Genomic DNA, 22947 nt, shown 5'->3' on the forward strand with positions numbered 1-22947 from the left:
TGAAGTATGTGCGTGACATCAAACATCTACATCCTACATAATATCTGTTTGATTGTCGATGTTTGACATCAAACATGTGTCGGAGCCCGCAGTGATATGAATATCACGTTTTCACCATTTGTCACACTGGTTTCTTCTTGACGATACTTGGTGGATGGAAGAAAATAAGTTTCCACCGTGGGCGCCTATGAAAGGACTCAGACTCCGAATTTGCGAGAGTGTGTTCTGGTCAATCATGGATCCAATGGGACCCGAACGATATCACCGTACGTACTTTCTCATGCTGTGCACCAAGAAACGGTGGCTGTGACTCGGTTGGGTTCTCGTTCGGCTAACATCTCTTTCCCTCTTTCCGCAATATCTGCCATTGATTGTCATCATCAATAAATTGGGCCTTTGGCCTTGACCGCCAGGCTATCAAATTTGACACAGGTCGCGGAGTATTACAAAACGTATTTCATGTTAGCTGGTAATTACCTCCCCTCTGTTACCGTCCCCTTTTCATCCACTAATGAGCGGCCCTTCACTCAAGGTCGAGAAGATATTCTACGAAGAATCCAAGGTTTCTCCTGTGGAATCCCATTCTTCAAGGCCTATTTGGAATGATCAGATCTCTCGTTCTGTAGCAGAAATTACTCAAGAGCAATTATGGAACGGTCTTTCATCTTTGTATGATTCAAACGAAGATTTGAAGGCTGAAGCAGCGTCTTTGGATCCGACCTCGAGAGATCCAAATGCACGCGACAATGGAGAATTGTTGGATGGCTTACTCGACACTTTCATAAACGGCGCGAACAAGGTTCTCGACGAACTGACTATCATTGGCAACGCACATCCCATTCTTGCTAGTAGGTTGTGTCTAGGAATGTGTAGAGCCTGTCATTGACAAACATGCTTTTAGTTGCTATTTACGCATTCCATGAAGTTATCAAGTTGGACATTGCAAGGAGGGAAAATAACAAAAAAGTGCTTGTAGTGGTGTTGGAGATGCAAAATATGTTGGGGCCGATGTTCCAGTGCGTCCCTATACTTTTCGCTTTCATATCCATACTGACATGCAAGTATCTATGTAGGCTGCGCAACCTGGATCACAACCACATGCCCCAACGCGAAAAGGAAATTCACGAAAAAAGGCTAAAGGAAATTGTTGAACAAATCACCCAGGATATCAAAGTTTGCCGAAGCGATATTACTCATTTTATAAACCGCAAATTTGTTTGTAAGTAAAGTATACATATGTAGGATTTGGGACAATTGACCGACTTTCCTCGCCTCATAGACAAACTTGTTCTCGCGAAAGGTTACGAAAGAAAGTTTGCCGGTCATATCGAAACCTTTCTACGCCGTCGAAACGAGCTGCAGACTGTCATCTCAGAGTACACGGCCATAGGGATCAGCTCAGCAAATGTTGCGTTGGCTGAGATTGGAAAGAAAGTTGAGGTGGCCGACGAGAAGCTAGACAAGATCGCCGAAGTTTTATTTCGCGGTCTCGATACTCCACGCGAAAAAGATGTATTCAAATTCATGCAACAACACGGAGGTCCTGAGAAATGTGTCAATGATCTCGACCTCCTACCCAAGCTTATCCTGAAAGCTGGCGAATCTACTAAACCTGGAAAGGTTACTGTTACGAATAGGGCAGAATTAGAGGAGATTCGGAAGGAGCTAAGTGAAGCTTTGAGTGAAGATCTGGACAAGGTGTTGGATAAACACTTCCTTCGATTCGAGAAGGTTTTGCAGGTTCAGAATAACAACATGAAACGCATGGCGTCGCACCTGGAGAATCAGGGAGCAATGATGCAAACGCAAGCTTCTCAGTTGGGACAGATACTCGATACTGTGACAACAATCATGGTCATGGAAGAGGGTAAGTACAGAGCGAAGGCAGTCAAGCTCAAAGACCCAGTGCGTACACGTTACTCGTTTTTTATGATATCACACCATAGACTAACTGTGTTCTCAAGGAAATTCAACGTGTGTGGACACAGATGGTAGTTTTCCTGTTGTGTTTGCTGCAGGACAAGGTTAACAATGCATTTAGAACCTTACCAGTGTAGTTAAGGCGAAGGTCTTTGTTTTGACATTCCGTGATCATATTCGCCTTGATCATTCATCTGCTCCTACTCCCAGCATAGGCACTCCGATTCCTTATACATCCCAGCTGCCAGAGGAACATGTCAATTCCCTACTACGTACACCGATCAGCGTTACGAGTTCCGTATATCGCCCTCCTTTGAAGATGACAGAATCAAATAGGGACCTCCACACCCTTCAACTAGCCATGAATTCCATCGATGCACAGGAATCATCGGCGTCTCAACGTTTGCCTCTTCACTCAGAAAATGGTCGGGTGATCACAAATGATACCCCATCGGTCAATGTCAAGGAAAGGTCGCAGAATGGACCTGAAATGCCAACACCTGCTCTGGGCTTGACAATTTCAGACACAACGGAACTCCAGCCTCTTGCAGCTATGCCTGAGCCTCAGATACACCCTCATCTAGAACCCACTCAGAAACCTTCTCTTCCTGTTAACACGGGCAATAAATCCGATGACTGGGTGTTGGAATACATAGATGCAGCCTATGTCAAGCCGATTGTAGAGGCCATGGATGAAGACGGATCGGGTTTCATCAGCGTTCAGGAAGCCAATAGGTTTGCTCTCGCAAGGCCAGCAGGAATGAGGTGAGCGTTGTGTGTGCCTTATTACCTGGTTAAATAAATTTATATAATATCGTTTATTTAGCTTGTTGCACTGGATGGCATATTGGGCAGCCGGTAAGCTTCGTTCTTGTAGCACCAGCAGACAATATAGTTTTTCTCTGACACAGATTTGCAGGGTGGCATATCAATCTCGCAAAGTACCAGAAAGAGATCTACACTGTTTTGCTTCAAATCAGCGATATCGTTCCGCGCGTTTTGGTCACAAACAGTATCTATGTAGATGACTATCTGGATGTTCCTATTCTAACACGATTGGATGCCCTCTTGCGCTCCATCAGGCCCGTTCCAGACAATGTGAGGAAGGACCACAATTTGATAGAAGTTGCGAATATAATGGCATCACTGCAAATGGAACGTTTGAGAACAAACCTTGCCGATATGGGACACGTCATCGAGTCCAGTCTCGATGCCACCACTATTGCTGGCGGAAGTTCGAGAGTGGAGACTGTGAGTGTTATCTTACATTGTATTCATGCGCATATACTTAGCAATCACTGACGCTCCGGAATGGTAGTGGATTCTTCCGTTGGTCCTGTTACTCCTTCAGCGCCATCGAGACGTTCTTCGTTTGGCAAAAACCGTCGTTCTGGACCCTCGTGAATTTGACGCGCATGTGCAGTCACTAATGTCCGTGTTTTCTGTTTTTGACGAACGCATAGAATACCTTGAAGGTGCTTCGGGTTTTGTACTGCACTATTTTTTTGGTTCTAATGGCTACATTCCTTTACGTAGCGAGGTTTCGTCAATTGCATAGCGATATCGACGCACAGTTCCACAACTTTGCATATGGAATGGTTAGTCATAAATTGTCCCCCATCCATGGATATCATTCAAATCCCAGCAAAAGTTCTTTGCAGCTTATAAAAAGGATGAGTTCAACACCTATGACCACACTCTTCTTTCAAAAGTACGCGAACTATGGCGTCCAGACGATGTCCCCAACAAACCTGGTGTACTACCCGACACATCGATCCTGACGAAGCCAATTGGCGAAACCTTCAACCCTGATGACCCGATTATTGACGCAACGGCTCCTCTTCCGGACGGTTATGTTTCTCATCCGATAGAAGGGGAATGGTCTGGCTGGTTCCAGCCTTCCGAAGGCACACCATACTACCTACGACCTCATCGTTGTGTCATACATCCAATCGTCGACAACAAATTGGTTGGCCGCGCGGAAGCATTTTGCGGTGCTGTCGACATACACGGGACTGCAGAGCGAGTACAAACCCAGCCTTCAAGTGCTGACCTCAGGGTCGAGTTTTACTTCTCGCCCGAAAACAGTCGGTATGGGCAGCAACTTTGTCGGGGCACCTACAATGCGGAGAAGGATATTATTGAGGGCACCTATACATGGTTCTGGCCAAGCACTCCCGTGCAATTGGGTGTCGCTCCTCAGCCTTTTTTTAATGGCAGCGACATGGAAGGTGCTCCTGCAGTTGGGGTCAGTATGGACGAAAACCTGGAAGCTGGTGTCAACACTCTTGTAAGACCGCCCCCTTCCAACGATTTTACACCACTCTTAGACACCGAGCCATCGCAGGATGTTCAAACACTTGAGTTTAACCAAGTTGAGACTATCTTACAAGTCAAATCACCTCTTGTTAATGTAGACGGGGGCAATCATGATCGAAGCTACACAGGTTTAGAGGTTGGACCTCCGGTTACGTTTGATCCTCAGACTGCTATCAGCGAAGATCGGATAGACGGCCGTTTTGTCCTTTCTCGGATTCCGATTCACCTCTTACGCTTCCGGTACCTCCTCGACGGTTCAGGTGTGCCCCCATGTTGGAGAGTTTGGCCACTGGCTCGCAAGCGCTGGTCATTCGCCATTGAAGCCATACTTCACCAGACGCGGTGGCGCATTAACTCATCCAAAGTATTCAACCAGGCCCTAGCTGAGCGTCGCAAGTGGATTTACCTCAGCATGCGCTGGTACATAGCGAACCCTGATCCGGCTCGCGGCGGATGGTCCCCATTTGAGCCTTTGAGCCGCAATGACTGGGAAGCATACGAAACATTGGAATCTTATGTACCTCCTACGAACGCACGACTCTACGAAAGAACTGCCCATTACCTGGCGAGACGTGAAGTTCATATCATGCCCGTGTACGGTTAACTTAAAAACCCTCTTCTTCGTCTCTCTGATCTTCCTGTTTTTCCATTTTTAGAGGCCGACTTCCTTGTGACGTATGCAACTGGGATCTGTGCTTTAGGCGTCAACAATGCATTTATTGCAAAGACGATCATTTGCTATTAGATCACCGCGACGTCGATATATGTTACAATTGTATCGATAAACCTGTTCCATTCCGAGAGGTTACTCACAGCAAATCACATTCCCTTCTCCGGTCACCCTACCGCATTCATAAGTATGAATACAAGAATGTCATCGCTGAAGCTAGATTTATATCTGCAAGGGTGAAAAATATGTTCCGGGCACAAGAGGAACAGCGCAACGAGTTGAACAAGCATCATCACCGGAGAGGCGGCAGAGGGAAGAAGGGCAAACTCGGAAACGATACAGACAGAAAGACATCGTCTACTGATTCCGACCCCATCTATTGCGCATGTTGTGCCGAAACAGTTTCACTACCTTGTTGGGTCTGCATAGTATGTTGTGCGTTTCCTCGTGCTCTTTCTCTTGTCTCTTGTATCATGTCTGATTCCTCTGGCATATAGCGCCGTACGTGTTCTTCTGTTCTCGATGCGAAAGGAACAATGCATCAGTTACAAATTGGGCCGCTTTCTACCATTCCAAAAAGGAGCACCAGATCCTACGAATTTTTGATACTGTGGAAGTTAAAGTCTTCAGAGACGGGAATAACGTTGGAGTGCAACTCGAAGAAATCAACACGACAATTTCGTCACTCGAGAAAAAAATCAATAAGCAATTGCAAGAAGGCAAAGAAACAAAAGGGGTGGTAGATGAAATGGCGAAGAAAGTAGGAATAAGCTGGTCAGACGAACACTCTAATTTGCAGAGCTTTGCAGAGGGGGCCGAATCGTCCTCCTATGATCATGGGATTGCTGCTGATAGCGCTCGGATAACTGGCATTTCCACACCGACTGATGTCGAAGGCACTACGACACAGCCCTTGGAGTCATTACACGAACGTATAACGGGCAACGGAGTAAACCAATCCGAACTGGAGCGAAGGCTGGAAATTTTGGAGGCCAAGCTCGGCACTTCAAAATCCAAACATGAGAAAGATATTGGGGTCAAAATTGACGCCTTGGAGGCGAAAATGGATGAATTGTTCATTCTCGTACAGCGTCTAGTTTCTTTTACCCTAATTTTTCTGATGCTTGGCGCAGGTATTATGGTTTATAATAGTATGTAGAGGTTGATGCAATATAATATTCGATATCAAAATTTTAAGGACGTCAAACATTTTATCATATCAAAGTTTGAATTTTGATTTCTGCTAAATGTTGCACTTACTTCTTGCCTGTCACCCGCCATTGCGATCTCCCGAATCACTCCTTCGTGAGCTTCGCCATACTTGAAGCCCAGTGTGGTAACGTGATTTGAGCGTGATCGCGTCGCGATCATGATGACCTGACCCTCGACATTTGATTTCAAACCTGGGCCAAATCTTAAACACCGAATCAACATCGCTCAGCATTGACTCAGCAATGATATCCGTGCATCCAGGTTTTATAATGCTCATTTCTCAGCTGAAACAGCTCTCGAAGATGGTATAAATCATATCGACAGGTGCCCAGCGCAAGGTAGATTCAGCCTACTACCCCAATACTACTCGCTATGCCGGACATTCTTCGAGATTCTACCGTTGGCTTGATTATCAACACACTGTCCAAAGGACGTCTTTTGCCTTTCGCTGATCAAAAAAGAGGATGGTTACCCCCAGCGCATTTCGTATCTCCGCCTCCATCATTTGCTTCTGCTGATGAAACACCAATAAAAGAGCCAGAGAGCGTTGTGGTAATACCCACAGAGGAGACTCCGGAAAAAGGCGTGGTAGTAGATCGATCTCCATTGGACTCACCACTGCCTCCGCCCCCACCCATATCTTCATCAAGTGGGAAGAAGTCTCCCGATGTGGTTGTCGATGTCGTTCCCGAAAGTGTGATGGCAAAGAGTTTCGACCCAAACCTAGTGACATGGTACGATGACAATGACCAGGACAATCCGCAGTAAGTAAAAATTGTTTTTCGTGATGGCAGGATTCATAATTCAAATGTTTTGCAGGAATTGGAGTCTGGCAAAGCGAATTCTGGTCCTTTTCTGGATTTCTCTTCTCACTTTCAGCATATACATCGGATCAGCTATTTAGTCAGTATCTGTTTGACTTTATCCGCGAACTTGTGTGTTGAGTTTTGTGATATAGTACACCATCTATCCCCGGAGTAACAGAGCACTTTGATGTGTCGTTGACCACTGCAACTCTAGGTCTTTCCCTATACGTTATCGGTTACGGTATTGGACCAATCCTCTTTAGCCCACTTTCAGAACTGCCGTCGGTTGGTAGAACGCCGGTTTACATGGCTACTTTATTCGTATTCGCCATCCTTCAAATTCCAACCATCTATGCTCCTAACATTCACACGTTACTTGCCATGCGTTTCTGGGCTGGATTCGTTGGATCTCCCGCATTGGCAACAGGGGGTGCATCTATTCAAGACATGTACGTTATTAGTTGCAGCATTTGTCAATACGGTTACTGAATACGAACTATAGATTTTCGCCCATGAAGCTGCCATACGTATTCATAGTTTGGAGCTGTGGAGCAGTCTGTGGACGTCAGTACATTTTCTCACCGTGAATTTAATTGCCACCTAAAGCATGAATTGTACCAGCTGTTTTGGGGCCTGTTATTGGAGGGTTTGCTGCCCAGAACAAAGATTGGCGATGGCCTATTTTCGAACTCCTGTGGTTGTCCTCATTCACCTTCATCGTTCTCATGTTATGGCTTCCGGAAACAAATGCCGAAACTATCCTGCTGAAGCGTGCCAGACGCCTTCGTGAACGCACTGGAAACTTAAATCTGTATAGCGAAAGTGAGCTCAAGCAAGCTCATATGAGTGGATCGGATGTTGTTTTCGAGGCGCTTCTTCGACCATTCCAGCTTATGATAGAACCGGCGGTTTTCTACGTCAACGTTTACCTAGCATTGGCGTATGCCATTTTTTACCGTGAGTATTACATTCTATCTAAGCACGGTTCAGTTAATGACCACAGGGTTTCTGTATGTAGTATGGTTCGAAGCCTTCCCTCTTGTTTACGACGGTATATACCACTTCAAACTCGGACAATCAGGGCTTCCCTTCATTGGTCTGATTGTCACATGTATACTCACAAGTATCGGTTATATCTGCTGGAACTACTATTACGTCGAGCCACGATTTAAGGAAACAGGTTCGATGGAACCAGAATCACGGCTTGCGGTGTCGCTTGTGGCTTCGGTCTTTATCCCGATATCCTTGTTTATGTTCGGTGCGGGCGTTTCTTTCTTCATTTTGTTTTATAGGTGCTCATCTCAAGAAAGGATGGACTTCAAGATCCAGTATTCACTGGATAGTCCCTACCATTGGCGCCGCTCTATATCTTCCTGGGTAGGTTTATTTTGCCGTTAATGTAAAACTGTCTATTAAATGATCCTGTCACGCCTAGGCTTTTCCTTTTGTTCCAAAGTGTACTGGTATATTTACCCATGTCCTATCCCACATACGCCGCATCCGTACTTGCAGGAAATGACTTGTTTCGCTCTTGTGTGGCCGGCGCTTTTCCGTACGTGAAATGCCTCTCCTCTACGGTTGGCTGACTTGTTGATTAATATTTCTGCAGGCTGTTTGGACGAGCAATGTACCTGAAGCTATCAATAGCTGGTGGATGTTCATTACTGGCCGGCCTCTCGATCGTCTTCATCCCAGGGTTGTGGTTTCTGTATAAGTATGGCGCTCGTATTCGAGCGCGTTCAAAATATGCGTGTCATGTGTAAAGCAATTCAAAAAATGCTTTGTACAGAACAAGAGTTGGGTTATTCCTCATACGCGAACCGCCACTCGTCTCACAACTGCATGGGTTGTTCAGTGTTCACTGCACGAAGGGTAACCTGCGGTACGGCCTTACTCTCACTAAAAATTTCTGAACATCCACTTCCTGTGAAGTAGGCGTCATTTAATGTGGTTTGACATTCGTACTTATCAATGTTGTATGTTGTCTTCCATTTGTACCTGTATTGCGTACCCTGGCAATTGTCACTATGGCAGTAGCGACTTGACCGAAGTCGTAAACTCTTATTCGAATTTCGAACCCACGTCTTTTGCAGACGCGGTTTGACACGTCGCTCTTTCGCGTATACTTGTCCTCCAGTTCATATCCTTGCGTGTCACTGGCACCACTGCCGTTGGATTCATTTTTTTCAGACGTGTTCGCAACGTTTCCTCCACGCCAGTCCACGCCGCCCAGCCTGAGGAATGCACAGCCTTCAACTTTTAGAATGCGTCGCCGACACCGGCGGGAAATATTTTGGTGAACAATGGCACAAACCCATTATGAGGTATATTTAAGATTTATGACTCGATGATCATCAATTTACACGTATATAAAGCCTCTCGAAGTCCCTCAATCTCCATACCTCAGGGTAGAATACAACTTACCACACCTTCCACCACCAGGCCACTGACATGTCATCTGAACCGAAAACCGCGGAGATTGTGGCCCCTATCTTCGACTTTTCCAAAACCCCCATAGCAGACGACTATCAAGGGTTCTATGTTAAAGTACTCGATGACGTGTTTACTCCCGAGGAATGTGCAGAGTTCATTGCTCTGGCAGAGTCGAAGCAACAGTGGAAGCAAGCAGCTGTGCACTACGGCCTTTTGCCCGATCAAAACTACGTCGATGTCGATTATCGAAACAGTTTGCGGATATTGCATTTCGATCACGAAGCTGCTGAGCGGATCTATCAGAGGTTGCTGCCATATGTCCAGGAGCTCGTCAGGATTGAACCGGGAAGCGAATGGGAAGGGGTTATGGGCTACAAAGGAGCAGTGAAAGGAACTTGGGATCTGGTTGGGTACGTCCCTTAATTTCCTCAGTAACATTTTTTCTTTGTCACTATATTGACGAGTATATTGGTTTTTCATAGTGTCAACGAACGTCTCAGCTTTTTGAGATATGAAAAAGGACATTACTTCAGGCCTCACTGTGACGGTCTTCAGAGGCTTCCAGACGGACGATATGGCAAGGTCACATTGCAAATTTATCTAGGTGAAGACGGTGTAAAAGGAGGAGCCACGAGGATCATAGGCAAGGATGGAAAATATGTTGATATTGAGCCGACAAAGGGACGGGTGTTAATTTTTCAGCACAGGGATCTGTACCACAGTGGCGAGGACGTCAGTGAAGGTGTCAAGTTCGCATTAAGGAGCGATTTCATGTTTCGCGTCCGATATCCAGGCCACGCTGACGAGCGCGGTCAGTAAGCAATTATACACCACAGATTTTATTCCGCCTGAGTCCTGCCACTTGGCAGTTCTTCTTGTTCTAGTTTTAATCAATATAGTGACTGAACTTACCTTTCTCTGAAGATGTCTCTTAAAAAGTTGAAATCGGGACCGCTAACAGACATTTAAAAAATAGAGTCGTTCCATTGCACCGAAGTCCGGGAGTATGTACAAGGGCTACTACATCCAACGGCCGAATCAGATCCACTAGTGTCATCATTTGATTCCGGCTATGGGCAATATTTCCGAGTCCCATTGGCATTGGGGCACGAATTGACTTCTTAGAGGTTGATGTTGATGGGAGTGCAACCAAGGGCAATCAGACCGTCTAAAGGTAGAAAAATTGTCAAGGTCTGTCATAATATCGCAGAAAGAAGACATTTACTGAAGGAGTTGTTGGTGCAGCAGACGGGTTGAGCGGTGCTGGTTAAGAACGCGAAGTCAGGTACTGTCAATGGAGCGGCACATGAAGAGATACAAACCATGAGTTGCCTCCAATTCCGATGATTGAAAGGGGGCTGCAGGTAAGCCCGACAAGAGCAGTCACATCTTGAAGAACAATGCCCAAAAGGCCCAATAAAGCGGTAACTGCGCTGCTATCAGCAGTCTGGACACTGTTGCCTGTAGCACGAAGATGAGAATCAGTAAAGCCTTCAGACCGAGTAAAGCAGAACCCACAGCACTGGATATCTCCTGTGTTGCATTGGCTGGCAGGGATTCCTCCGCCAGAGCCGCCTCCCGTTCGGCGCACTGGAGTGACAGTGGCAGCAGCAAGGGTAGCGAAGGTGAGAGCAGATACGAGCTTGAACTGCATATTGGATGAAGGTACTTAAACGAGGCTGTTTGAGTGAAGAATACAAGTAAGTTTTGCAGGGCTTTTATACCTGAAAACGCCTCTACTTGCTTTACATGTCACAATGCGCACTCCATGACCGGGCCCCGAAACATTTCGATATTTCTTGGCTTCCTTACAAAAGATGAACTGTCCAAGTGGAGTGGACCGTACGCGCACAAAACCCGAAAAGGCGTCCAGGGTTATACGATGAGAAGGTACCTGATAGTAGTCTTTGGCTGGTCCTTTAAGAGAACATAACGTTGATATGACTGGTTATTGAAACCCACTGTAACGGTGGATAAATATATGTCAGTAGAAAAAAAGAGGTAGGCGTCCAGAAAATATCGGAGAACATGTAGTGGTATCAAAATGTAGGATGGAAAATATTAAGTGGTTCAAATGATATCGCTATGACCATGATATGACGAAAAGACCAGGAACGCGGGCACGATGGGCAAGAAGGTCGAAGGGACAGTATGAAGAGAACCCCGTATGTTGTTCGAATCTTGAACCCCAGATACCCTGAGTTATTAACGAGCGACAGTGTGAGAAGCACCTCGACGTCATGGCCTTGGCAAACCTTTGTTCACCTCAATTTGAGGATTAACATGGAGGGAAGGAGGTATCGAATCCACATGCACAGACTGAATGAATAAGCGATGCTGAATTTGACCGCATAAAGAAAGGTATCGGAGGTGTAAGTCTAATGACGTCGATACGCTTCCGCACGGATAGCAAGAGCAATTGTTTAAGAGAGCAAGATTTATGTCGAACTTTCCATGACTTGTTAAGTCTTGACGTAGTACGCCTTGGAATCCGTGTTGCAAGAAAGAAGTCTAGGAGCGGGAGTTGTGTCTATTCTCTTCGTTGACTCCTGCCTGAAATTTGATGAGATTGTGTGTATGCCACTGCGCTTGCTGAGTGCTGAGAAGCGGCTCGTGTTACGGTCTGTCAACTTGACAAAGCCCCAGAGGTGTGAGGGAACAAGAACCATGTTATATTGGGGAAGATAGAGTATCTGAGCATAGACAACCATTTTGGAAGAGAAAGTAGTGGAACACTTGCCAGTGTTTGGCAAATGTTGTTGTTGATGTTACAAACAATGGGCGGGAATTGGACAACCGGTCATTGTGATCATAATCACGTGACCATCTCATTGTGACAGTCACCATGCTACGACACCATCTGGCATCGAGGGATACGACTGGCAAGTTGTTTTCAAGTTTCCCATATTCCCTACAAGGGTCCTCCTAATTCTTTCTTTTACCTGTGCATCGGGCCTGCTGGGAGCCGCTTTTATGGAAGACAAATACATAGGCCTCGTGCTTGCTCTCCTTGGTTCAGTTCTTATTGGATCCAGTTTTATTATCACGAAAAAAGTACGCTTCTCTTTAGTTCAGGACCAGGGATGTAGGAATCAGAGGTTGAGGGATGGAGGGGCATGCAGTTATCTATACACTTGCTTACTGATATATCCTCACCTCAGGGCCTCAACGACGCAGCAACTGGAGGTAGCTATGGCGCACAGGCTTCTGACAATCTTGCATACTTCAAAAATCCCATATGGTGGCTAGGAATGGTGACCAGTGCGTCCTCTTCGACCAATTTTTCTTTTGTTATGAGCTAATGTAATTCGCAGTGGTTGTTGGAGAAAGTAAGAATCCAAATGCCGATTGAAGCTTTTCTCATGAATACCCACATCAGTTGCCAACTTTGCTGCGTACACATTCGCACCTCCAATATTGGTCACCCCTCTGGGAGCACTTAGTGTATTGATTGGGTATGTATTTTTCAAACATTCTTTGCTTTGCTGACCCTAAATCTTCAGAGCTGTGCTCGCATCATTTCTACTGGGTGAAGAATTAGGACATTTAGGCCGCATAGGATGCACTCTCTGCCTTCTGGGTTCCCTCATCATCGTCCTACATGCACCGGAAGACAAACCCATCAATACTGTTGATGAGATTTTGCATTTCGCCATTCAACCAGGTTTGCTCGCCTCTACTGAAGATACTCTAATTGTACTAACAGATCCTAGGCTTCCTTCTCTATTGCTTTACAGTTCTGGTTTTCACGTTGTTCATGATTTACATGGCCGTACCAAAGTATGGCCGCACGAATCCAATCGTTTACCTTTCCATATGCTCCCTCGTCGGTTCTATCAGTGTCATGGCCATTAAAGGCTTCGGTGTGGCCGTCAAACTCACATTCGCTGGAAACAATCAATTTACGCACCCCAGCACATACGTCTTCATGATCGTTGTTGCGCTTTCCATCATTGTACAAATGAACTATTTCAACAAGGCTCTCGACACTTTTTCGACCAATGTTGTCAATCCCCTCTATTATGTCGGCTTTTCGTCGTGCACTATCGTCGCCTCTCTCATTCTCTTCCAAGGGTTCAACACTTCGGACGCATCCAACACTTTCTCTTTACTATCCGGATTCATTGTTACATTCCTTGGCGTGCATCTTCTCAATCTCTCGCGAACCCCTGAACCTCCTCTGGATCACCTGAACGGACAACCGCATAGTCATTCCGCTTTAGAAGGTGGTCTAATGAACCCTCGACTTAGTTTGCAGGGCCGAATGTCAATAGACGGCTGGAACGGCGTTGGAGGGGACCGTGGCATAGACATTCACATGGGTGGCGTTGCTGCTGGACGGCAGGCAGGCAGGCATGGCCGGCAGAGCTCTTTATATAAGGCGCAGTCAACGACGTTGTTCAATGCTTTTGAAGAGGAAGAAGCGATGAATGGATCACCGTCATATCGCCATCAGCAGCACAAACGACAACCCAGCGCTGACCTCCACCGGCTGCGCGAGGCAGAGGAGTGGGAGGAGGACAATGACATGGACGATGATGACGACAAGCGCGCACTCCTCAACAAGGGAAAGCGGCGGCAGAACCCCAACGCATCCAACATCGCACTTCCGCTCACACGTAGCGGCAGTGGCGGCTCGCGCAGCCATAGCCATTCGCCTGTCCCGGATTCTTCGCTAACGGACGTGCGGATAACACCAAGGTCATAGGATCGCTCGCATGTGCTAAAATTTTTTTTCGCTTCGCTATTTTTATTTACGTGGACCTTCAAAAACCCTAATAATTGTCGTCACCGTCCTTTCCTCCATCTTTTCCTGTCCTCTGCCTTCAGTCTTGGGCATGGGTGTTTTGGTGTCTATATACCATTGTTTTTCTATTTTAGCTAAATCGACACTGCTTACCGATGATAGACAACCACAAGAATCGTCTTCGCAGTACAAGCACAGTGAAAACCCAGTGCAATGCGGTTGCTACACATTTGTCGACTCTTCGCCATCCGAAATCCATGCCCTATCTCGACACCGCAAACAACATCAAGGGCATTACACATTTTCGATACCCCAGCCACGCACGACCTACACCCGCAGCCTATGAAAACATAGTGATTCGGTCGACGACGATAAATCACGTATCATAAACGTATACCCGTATGAACTCATACTCTAACGACACTTAATTACTTTTCCTGAGTTCGTAACCAATCCCCCATGATAATGTAACAGTTGTGGGTTGTCCGATGTGTAGAACTACTGTGGTTTATAGAGTACTGGTTAGATGGACTAGTTGTATGCAGGGTGTAACATTCTGGGAAATGATGGGCTTTTTAAGGGTATAAGATGCTTGAGGTTGAAAAAAAATGGTTCAATCCAGGATCGAACTGGAGACCTTCTGTGTGCCAAATAAATCCGGCAAATCTCAATGTGAGACAGAAATCATAACCACTAGACCATTGAACCTTGGGGCAAGTGTGCCGTAGTACAATGGCTTTCCCCGTGTACGACAGGTGACTTTTTGGATCGCTGCTATCTACGCACCGGGCGGGTAAGTTGAATGCCTCTGTCAAAACAGAGTCGAATCAAAAAAATTCCTTTCAACAACCATGAAGATACTAGCATGGGTATTCAAAAAGGGCCTCACTGGGAATTGAACCCAGGACCTCTTCCAATTAAGAGATTACAAATCCCCAAAGGAAGAATCATGCTACTAGACCATAAGGCCGATATGCGACATTGGCACATTTAGAACATGTCCGCGGCTGCCCCAGGAATGGATTGGTTGCCGCCAGGTTGCCACTACTTCTTTTTTAATTTTATATGTGAGGACTGAACCAGCAAGGAGGACAAAATGAAAAAATATTTACAGTAAACTTTGAAAGTAGGTAGCATGACATGATATGAAGCCGACATTAAGGAATAGTTGATGACGAAATTGCCTCCTCTATATCTCGTGGTGTTGGTGTTGTTGAATTAAGTGGATTAGACATATGGGATTGACCTGCCGGGAAGCCAGTGTCCATGGTAGTCTGTTGGAATGTAATCTCATCGTGTTTATGTTTAAATGGTCCTCGGACCCGCCGTACACTAATACTGGGCGCTGGTACACCGTTACGTAGACCTCGCCAGGAAGTTTGAGTTATAAAGGCCAATACATCGAAGGGGTCGCCAGTGCGTTCAAGGATGGTGTCGACCGAAACAGCTAGCGAGGGATCGTAATGTGTATCCGCGGGTCGGTTCATGTACTGTTGGATGATTGAAAGAAGCTTTTTGTAAAGATCATTGATGTTAGATTTTACATCGCTCCTCTCTTGTAACGCTGTTCCGATTGACCTAAGCGGTAGGGAGGCGTAAATCATGGCATAAAGCACATTAAGACGAGGTTGCTCGTCAGAAAGGGTTTCATTGAGGTTGTAAGTCAAGTCTTGTAAAAAGGTTTCAACAGTCTCAGGAACGACATTCTGTTGATCGCTTCGCGCGATTTCGTTGATCTCCTGAGCTAAAGTCATGCCTAGGAGGTTGAAGTTATTCCAATTTTCGGGTTGAGTGTGAAGATCCCCTGGTTCTAATATAGTGTCTGGCTGACACAAATACCGGAAAAATCGCTGGTAGACCATTACACATTGACGTCTGATTAAAGCTAAGTATGATAACATCAAATGGGAATTGACTGTGGGATGAATAACACGTACCTCGGGTCCGACGGTTTTTGCGACCTCCGAGGTAGCCAAATTGAAGAAAAGCGGGGAAATGCATATCAGAACCAATAATTATCTTCTTTCCAAACAAGTAATGTTGTATGCGGAGTCTGACCTCTTCGTGATGCAGAATCTGACGAGTATGTAATCCGGGGTAAGTGCGAAAATTAAGAAATCTGTTCATATTCAGTTCATGCAATATTTTGATAGCATTTGAAATTGGGGTATATTCATCCGTTTGTCCGCCGCTCCACCCAGCGACATCGGGTTTCAAACAGTCGATGAAGTCATCATCTGGCGTGAAGAAATCGGTGACTGGAATGAATGAACGAAAATGTTTGTTTCGTCCCCAAAGAATGTGAATGTTGATAGCACGATAACCATAGTCGTTAATTTGAGACATTGTCATGAGTTTGGACAAATCAGTATAGCAGTGATATACATCAAATGATCTGTCTGTATCCTCTAGGAAAATATCAAAGTCGCGTACCGCAGACATGACATCGAAGACTGGGGGGATTTGAGAGGTGAAATCTTCAGTTCCGTCATTTTTGATAGCAGGAGCCATGTAGCTGTACCTAGAGTAGGCATCGCGCACTTGGAGCCAGATTAGATCAAAATCGATCCAATTCTTATTCCAAAACCTGAAGGATAGCAAGTGAAAACGAATAGGCAGCTTGGATTGGTCCATCGAATGAGCCAAAGGATGTCCAAACAATTTGGCGATTCGTTTGTATTGACGATGATGCAGGATTGGACGCACGGCGTATTGCATGAGTCGTAATGGATAGCGCATTACTGACGCAAACAACCGAGGACAAGTGTCCAACCCTACCCGAAAAATATTCGCTTGTGGAGACTTGAACGGACATTGAGAGGGAGGTTTGGCAGACGGGACAGAGAAAACAAGGCAAAATCGTAGGTATACAACCTGAATTGCTGGAAGTGTAAACGTGACAACCAAAAATAGAAGAGTCATTGCAACCACAGTTGTAGCAGATACAGTGACGGCTTGACTGCCCAATGCACCCAAGAAATCAATCACCCCCGCAAAAAAGAGAACGACGGCTGTTTGTAGCATCAGAGGCAAAGCAGCAAGGATATCCCAGACATGCCATCTATCCATTCCTTCGGCGCGCATGTGGTGTATCGCAAAAGAATTGCGCGCAGATTGTCCAGGGTAAGCTTGGTACTCTCGAATCCATTGCAGGGCCACAATTCCTACAAGGACAGTGGTGAGACTAAGAATGAGTGATAAAAACCAAAAGACGTTGACTCGAATGGCGGAGTGAGTGGGGGAGAAGAATTGTGATGGTAGAGCCACAGGAACAGTATCGTTGCCAGGATTATGAAGCTTGGTAGATATCTGTGTTAGCAAGGTCACAATATCCAAGTTCGGGTCAGGTTGAAGCGTTTTATAAGATTCAATGATGAATGCTGTCACGACAGCAGAGAAAAGACCTGCCTATAATGGATGAATTTGTTTCAGAAGGTAGAAAAGAAACGGTCTTACAAAGATGAGAAGATTCCCAACTTCATCTTTCCATGCTTCGCATCGTATCTTTTCCTTCTGCAACACGGGTTCTAGCAATTTTTGCCATGGATTCCCTTCTTTCTTTGGAGCAAATTTATAAGCTTCGTCGTCGATGGTCCATGGCTTTTGGTGGTCCTGTCAAATATGTACTCAGCTCCGGCGTTATAAGGATACAGCATTTTGTCAACCTGTTCGTCAAATTTTATATCGGTTTCCATATTTAAATGAAACTTAAAGGCACAATTGTGCACCGAGGCAGTGAATCAAACAAGGGAAAAAAGATAACTTCACTGCCAAGTACACGAAGCGGCCTGAATATTGTGTTACATAATCATTGTACTCACGGCCCCGGGCCAATGTTTGTTGGACGCATCACTCAACGTTTACTTTTTTCTTTACTTCAGTTGAAAACCGTTGCTTCGCTCGGAAGTCAAATTGAATTGCGCAACATTATGTGATCAATTCAGAAACCGCATGACGGTTCCAGAACTTGTGGAAATTGCGGTGAGGAATGGCTCACTTACTTAGAGAACACTTGACAAAATTTGTGACTGGGAGTACTTTACCCTTCAACATCAAACTTTTATCAGAGCCTGGGGACGCTGAAGTTGTATGACTCGCAGTAGTTGCCAACACGTCAAGTAGCGATAGATTGTCCAGGATACATTCACGGACACGCTCTTCATGGGAATGATGTATAGATGGGGACCCACCTATCTGAGATATATATATAACATTTGTTCTCATGGCGCAAGTTGTAAACCTTGGAATCGGAAGACATAATGAGGTTTTTCAGAGAGCCTATGGATCTGGATTTGGGAGGATTTGGGTAAAAATTTTATGTTGCGAAGTGGAAGAGTTGGATCGGCCGGAACCTTCCGACAACGTTGAATCGGAGTCGAACAGACTTTCAGGTTCTAGCCTTTGACTTGCTTAATCTTTCTTGTTTGAAAATTCTACATCACGTCCAACCCACGCAACAATAGACTAGTGTGAAATAAACCTAAATTACTACATAATATCTCGCAATGAAATTGCCATTCAGCCTGAGTGTGCCCCATCACATGCCCTACTCACCGAACAGGCCTGAGGGTGGCAGGCATTTCAAAGGATCAAGAAAGTCAAGTAGCCAGACTTACGCTGACTGACAGAGATTTAAGGTTATATGCAGTCAGAAAATTGTGATAAGCACGGCGTCTTGACATCGTGTCTTGACACCTGTTTTCAAAGCATTCAATTCCATTTTAAACTCGGTTGATGTAGGCACTGGCCGCAGATAAGAGCTCAGACAAGTAGTACAGGGGAAGAAATGATGTCTAGTAACTCCTGAAACTGAGTTCTAATCTTCGGAACTGCCATTCAACTGACCCTCAAGGCCAATTTTTTTTCTCTGAGCTTGTGCACGATGAATATCAAAAGATACTCGGTCAGTATATGTATTCAATTGACTCTTGGAGCCTACCGCTGAACAAAGCTTATACTACTCCCCTTAGATCCTTTTATACGCACTTTTAATCGACCAGGCAGTTGGTCAACTCACATGCGCAACTAACAATGATTTGATATCGACATTCAATTGTCCAAACCTCATCCAGCCATTTTGTGACCACCTTACTTCAGGAGCAGTGAAGGTAAGCGCAACAGTCTCCATACAACTGGATTCTATCCCATAACATTGTTAAGTTTAACGCAGACGATGAACTCTTTCGCTGTTTCTTTAATTCAACCTTGAACGGCAGCTGTCAGTGCCGCCTCCGAGCGAGGTGTCTCTATGGATTAAATGTCAACTAAACATTATAATGTACTAGGTATTCTCCGTATTGCGGCTTCAGCAACTGCCCCGATAGGTCAGATATCAGATGACGCTACGTGCTCTGACACCCTTTTTGCTATAACTGGTCAATGTCCCAAGGTACGAATATTTAAATTGTGGCTTGTAGTTCATTTTCATATGGTATGACTTACCTCCACCTATCACCTAAAGGGTGGTTTCGGATCCTTGCCCGGGGCATCAATGATGTATGCCATCAATGCAGTGACTGGAGGGTGTAACATGCAAATAGCACCTCCATAATCAAGACGGAAACAACGGAGATATACAACACTGGAGAAAGGATGAGGAATATACATGGGTCTGAAAGGAATTTTTTACTGCACTTAATGAGGCCGTACAAGATCTATGCGCGACTCTAAAGTAAGACTGACAAGATTTATGTCAAGTAGAGCTGCGTACAGGGAAACAAATATGCGACAGGCTTCCGTACATGTTTCACAAAGTCAAATTTGTTTCAAAGACCTCAAGAGTCCAAAGCAGTTTGATTAGAGAGTCAGGAAGGGGTGCAACTCCAAAGCAAATTATATCTTAAATCTCGTAAATGTTACCGTGCTATCAGGCCATTTGGCCAGCAATCTACTCTATACAAAATGAGGGTGTACATGTATGCTACAATATGATCATGTATGCAAGGATTAAGAAAAGTATGATAACGAAAGGTCATAGGTCCGCTGGATCGATATATTTCGAGCGAGCTCTTAGCCGATCGCCATATTTGTACAAAATCCAGAGTCCTGGAATCAACGCGATGGACAGGCCAGCAAGCATGGAGCAGCCTCCTCCAATTGTGAGTCTGTGATACAGAGGTGTTCCGAAAAGACTAATATATATGGCATATATTAGCAAGAAAGATTTCAAGCCAATGCAAATTTATACGTACGGGAAACATCCAGCTACGGTAGACCGGAAGAGGTCATTGCCTGCAAGAATAGATGCAGCGTACTTCGGATACGATGATGGCAAGTAGACGAGTACACTCTGGAAGAGAAGGAATAACCTATGGAGGTCGACGCCTTAGTAAAAAAACCACTAAGGATACTTGAAAAAATTGCGTACCCAGGTAAATACAATGCAGCACCAATGGTCGGAACTATCCAATGGATGCTAGCCCTCGACGTCCATCCTGAAATCGTACATTAGCACTTGTTTTTTTCATTTGACATTTAACCAAAGAACGTACCAAACATGAAAAGGGAGAGAGGAATAAAAGCAGAAGCGAAGAGCGCGACGCCGAGTCGGGACTCCGGGATAATTTTCCCTGTTCTCCTGTACTCCGGTTCGACACGATAGTAATTCCATGCGACGTATCCCAAGCTTGTAATGATGCCTGACACCATCAATCCCAAAAACGGAAGACCGGATAGTCCCAAATTGAAATGGTAGATATCGTTATACACCAATGGGAACGCCTCAAACCACACTGTACATAGAAATTAACAAACATAATGTGTTTCTTCGAAGGTTTGACTCACAATAGAAGATAGCATAGGCCAATCCGATGTAAATGTTGGCATACAAAACTGCAGGTTCGAACATCAATTGAATGGGACGAAGAAGCGCCTCGAAAAGAACCTCAGATGTTTTCATCTGGGATTGTTTAATTTCACTTTCGCTGAAGAGGTTAGGATTGCCGGTCAATGCTCTCAGCCGACGGGCGCGCTTCAGGAGAATGGTTTCGGCATAGGTCTCGGGGAGCCAGAATACGAGAATTGCAAACGCAGCAGATGCGATCCAAAATAGCTCCCAAATTGGCCATCTCCATGTTTCTTTCATGGCCGCGAATCCGCCGATGGTAGGTCCCAAAACGGCTAAGGTATGTTAGTAAAACAAGCAATCAGAGCAGTAGTCCATTACTTACGTCCGCAGAGTGCTGCTATAGCCCATGAGATTAGAGCATACGGAAGTTTGACCATGGGGAACCTGTTTTTCGGGGGGAAGTCATGAGCATAATGTAGAAACGATGATTAGAATGACATACATATCCTGGATAGAAGCGCCTCCAGTGGCTAAAGCAGGAGAGCCAAAAAATCCGGCAAAGAAGCGCATGGCAAGAAGAGTCTGAATGTTAGGAGCAAAGATGGTGGGGAGTTGAAGCAGTGCAAATATCAGCAAAGTCGCCATGTAGATTGGTGTTCTTCCAATCGACGGAATCTCTGACAATGGGCTGAAAATTAAAGGTCCAATGCCATAGCCAATGACGTATAGAGAGAGTCCTAATGTCGCCGTTGTTTTTGAAACGTCAAAATGTTCCATGATTCCTGGTATAGATGGAGTGCTGGAGGAGAGAAGATTAAATTGACACACTTAAGATTGAAATGCGCAGACACTCACTATATAGCTGATCCGATGTAGACACTGAATGTCAAGAGAGATATCAGGCCAAGAACAAATAAGCGCTTGTTCAAGCTCCAGTTTCTATCATAATTTTTAGCGATCCATCGTCAATCAACGACAAATAAAAAGGCGCACTTCGGATTATCAGGGTCATGGTCGTTATACCAATCGACAATTACAGTTCCAGAGTGTGTGTCTTGAATGGTCTCTTCGCGCACCATGTTGACATTTACACTATAACGACCCTTTCCCCCCTTCTCGGCATACGAGAGTGATGTTCGACGAGATTCGGGTACAGGAGGGCCATCTTCTGATAATCGCGCTGGCGTTTGAGATTCCTCTGTGATGTCCTCGCGACTCGGTTTCCGAGTTGGTACAGTGGGATCCCTCTTCTCCGATACGAAAGTGGCAGTTGCAGATGAAGAAGCGGTATTCACCAGAAAGCTTTCTGGGACAGTCCACCCCGGGCGTTGATCTGGATAGGGCAAATATCGCCCTCCGGAAAGGATGTTGATGAAAACGCCTACGGTTGAATCTCTAAAAGTATCAGACATCAGAGTCGAGGTCTGCGGGGAAGGTGGAGGGGAATAAGTTTACTGAAAAATTCCAGCTGGTTGATAACCAGCTTATATAGACGAGTCCCTTCTCCTCCATGATAACTCCTTGGAAGTCGCAATCACTGCGATTTGACTCACCGAGTGAGCGATCGCCGTTGCCGGCCCACTAGGGCAATTTTTGACTCGAAGTCCAAAGGGTACTCAGGTTCATAACATGAGTGTTGTAAATTAAGCTTCGTAAAACTCGCATCGGACCTGTAATGCATTTGATTGGTCATCAGAAGCCTCCCTATTTTTGTCGATGCCGAATGCTACGTAGTACTTACAACAATGAGTTCGATACCCGATCCACCGGCATCGACATCGAGAGAAGGTCGCCATTGCTAGTACTAGTACTCAGGAAGGTGAATCGAAACTTTGAAAAATTCCCATTGTACCTCGTAAACAAAAAGTGTCATCGATCGAAGAGTGTTGGAACTCCAGTAAAGCATACGGGTTGTATCAAATGAAACTGACAAAGCATATATCTAGCAAAGACGAACATATAATAAGTGAGGGTGCTTCAGGATGTTGCACAGCACAGCGGAAAACGGACGTAATGTCAAATTACATGCGCATGAAAGGGAGCTGACTCTGCG

General features: G+C 45.3%; 6 protein-coding genes and 2 non-coding genes across 8 annotated transcripts; 3 read left to right on the forward strand and 5 right to left on the reverse strand.

The window, feature by feature from the left end:
• Positions 1 to 511: 511 nt before the first annotated feature.
• On the forward strand, positions 512 to 8690 carry JR316_0009753 (Caffeine resistance protein 5; the record flags this gene model as incomplete). The annotated part of the gene is made up of 22 exons (XM_047895439.1): positions 512 to 848; positions 902 to 1016; positions 1074 to 1219; positions 1280 to 1905; positions 1965 to 1991; positions 2042 to 2685; positions 2747 to 2778; positions 2840 to 3171; positions 3239 to 3395; positions 3457 to 3518; positions 3572 to 4833; positions 4896 to 5344; positions 5407 to 5993; positions 6464 to 6885; positions 6941 to 7024; positions 7080 to 7376; positions 7430 to 7491; positions 7549 to 7884; positions 7946 to 8185; positions 8238 to 8304; positions 8363 to 8479; positions 8537 to 8690. The coding sequence occupies 22 exons, from the start codon at positions 512 to 514 to the stop codon at positions 8688 to 8690; spliced, it is 6555 nt and encodes a 2184-aa protein (XP_047745158.1).
• A 688-nt stretch (positions 8691 to 9378) lies between these two features.
• JR316_0009754 (uncharacterized protein) lies at positions 9379 to 10179 on the forward strand (the record flags this gene model as incomplete). Its single annotated transcript, XM_047895440.1, has 2 exons — positions 9379 to 9770; positions 9843 to 10179. 2 exons carry the CDS (start codon positions 9379 to 9381, stop codon positions 10177 to 10179), a joined length of 729 nt encoding a protein of 242 aa, XP_047745159.1.
• A 472-nt stretch (positions 10180 to 10651) lies between these two features.
• Positions 10652 to 11014, reverse strand: JR316_0009755 (Fruiting body protein SC3; the record flags this gene model as incomplete). Its single annotated transcript, XM_047895441.1, has 2 exons — positions 10652 to 10821; positions 10879 to 11014. The coding sequence occupies 2 exons, from the start codon at positions 11012 to 11014 to the stop codon at positions 10652 to 10654; spliced, it is 306 nt and encodes a 101-aa protein (XP_047745160.1).
• Positions 11015 to 12333: 1319 nt separating this feature from the next.
• JR316_0009756 (putative magnesium transporter NIPA4) lies at positions 12334 to 14068 on the forward strand (the record flags this gene model as incomplete). Its single annotated transcript, XM_047895442.1, has 5 exons — positions 12334 to 12414; positions 12522 to 12621; positions 12740 to 12815; positions 12864 to 13024; positions 13074 to 14068. 5 exons carry the CDS (start codon positions 12334 to 12336, stop codon positions 14066 to 14068), a joined length of 1413 nt encoding a protein of 470 aa, XP_047745161.1.
• A 648-nt stretch (positions 14069 to 14716) lies between these two features.
• JR316_0009757 lies at positions 14717 to 14815 on the reverse strand. The gene has a single exon. It is a non-coding gene; the product is annotated as a tRNA-Val (tRNA).
• Positions 14816 to 14987: 172 nt separating this feature from the next.
• Positions 14988 to 15077, reverse strand: JR316_0009758. The gene has a single exon. It is a non-coding gene; the product is annotated as a tRNA-Pro (tRNA).
• Positions 15078 to 15264: 187 nt separating this feature from the next.
• JR316_0009759 (uncharacterized protein) lies at positions 15265 to 17802 on the reverse strand (the record flags this gene model as incomplete). Its single annotated transcript, XM_047895443.1, has 4 exons — positions 15265 to 15917; positions 16045 to 17515; positions 17564 to 17719; positions 17773 to 17802. The coding sequence occupies 4 exons, from the start codon at positions 17800 to 17802 to the stop codon at positions 15265 to 15267; spliced, it is 2310 nt and encodes a 769-aa protein (XP_047745162.1).
• Positions 17803 to 20078: 2276 nt separating this feature from the next.
• On the reverse strand, positions 20079 to 22306 carry JR316_0009760 (Caffeine resistance protein 5; the record flags this gene model as incomplete). The annotated part of the gene is made up of 9 exons (XM_047895444.1): positions 20079 to 20238; positions 20299 to 20415; positions 20475 to 20541; positions 20599 to 20838; positions 20891 to 21226; positions 21277 to 21338; positions 21397 to 21693; positions 21750 to 21833; positions 21888 to 22306. 9 exons carry the CDS (start codon positions 22304 to 22306, stop codon positions 20079 to 20081), a joined length of 1782 nt encoding a protein of 593 aa, XP_047745163.1.
• Positions 22307 to 22947: the final 641 nt, after the last annotated feature.

This window comes from Psilocybe cubensis, chromosome 9 (genome assembly GCF_017499595.1).
Source record: "Psilocybe cubensis strain MGC-MH-2018 chromosome 9, whole genome shotgun sequence".
NCBI classification, from domain to species: Eukaryota; Fungi; Basidiomycota; class Agaricomycetes; order Agaricales; family Agrocybaceae; genus Psilocybe; species Psilocybe cubensis.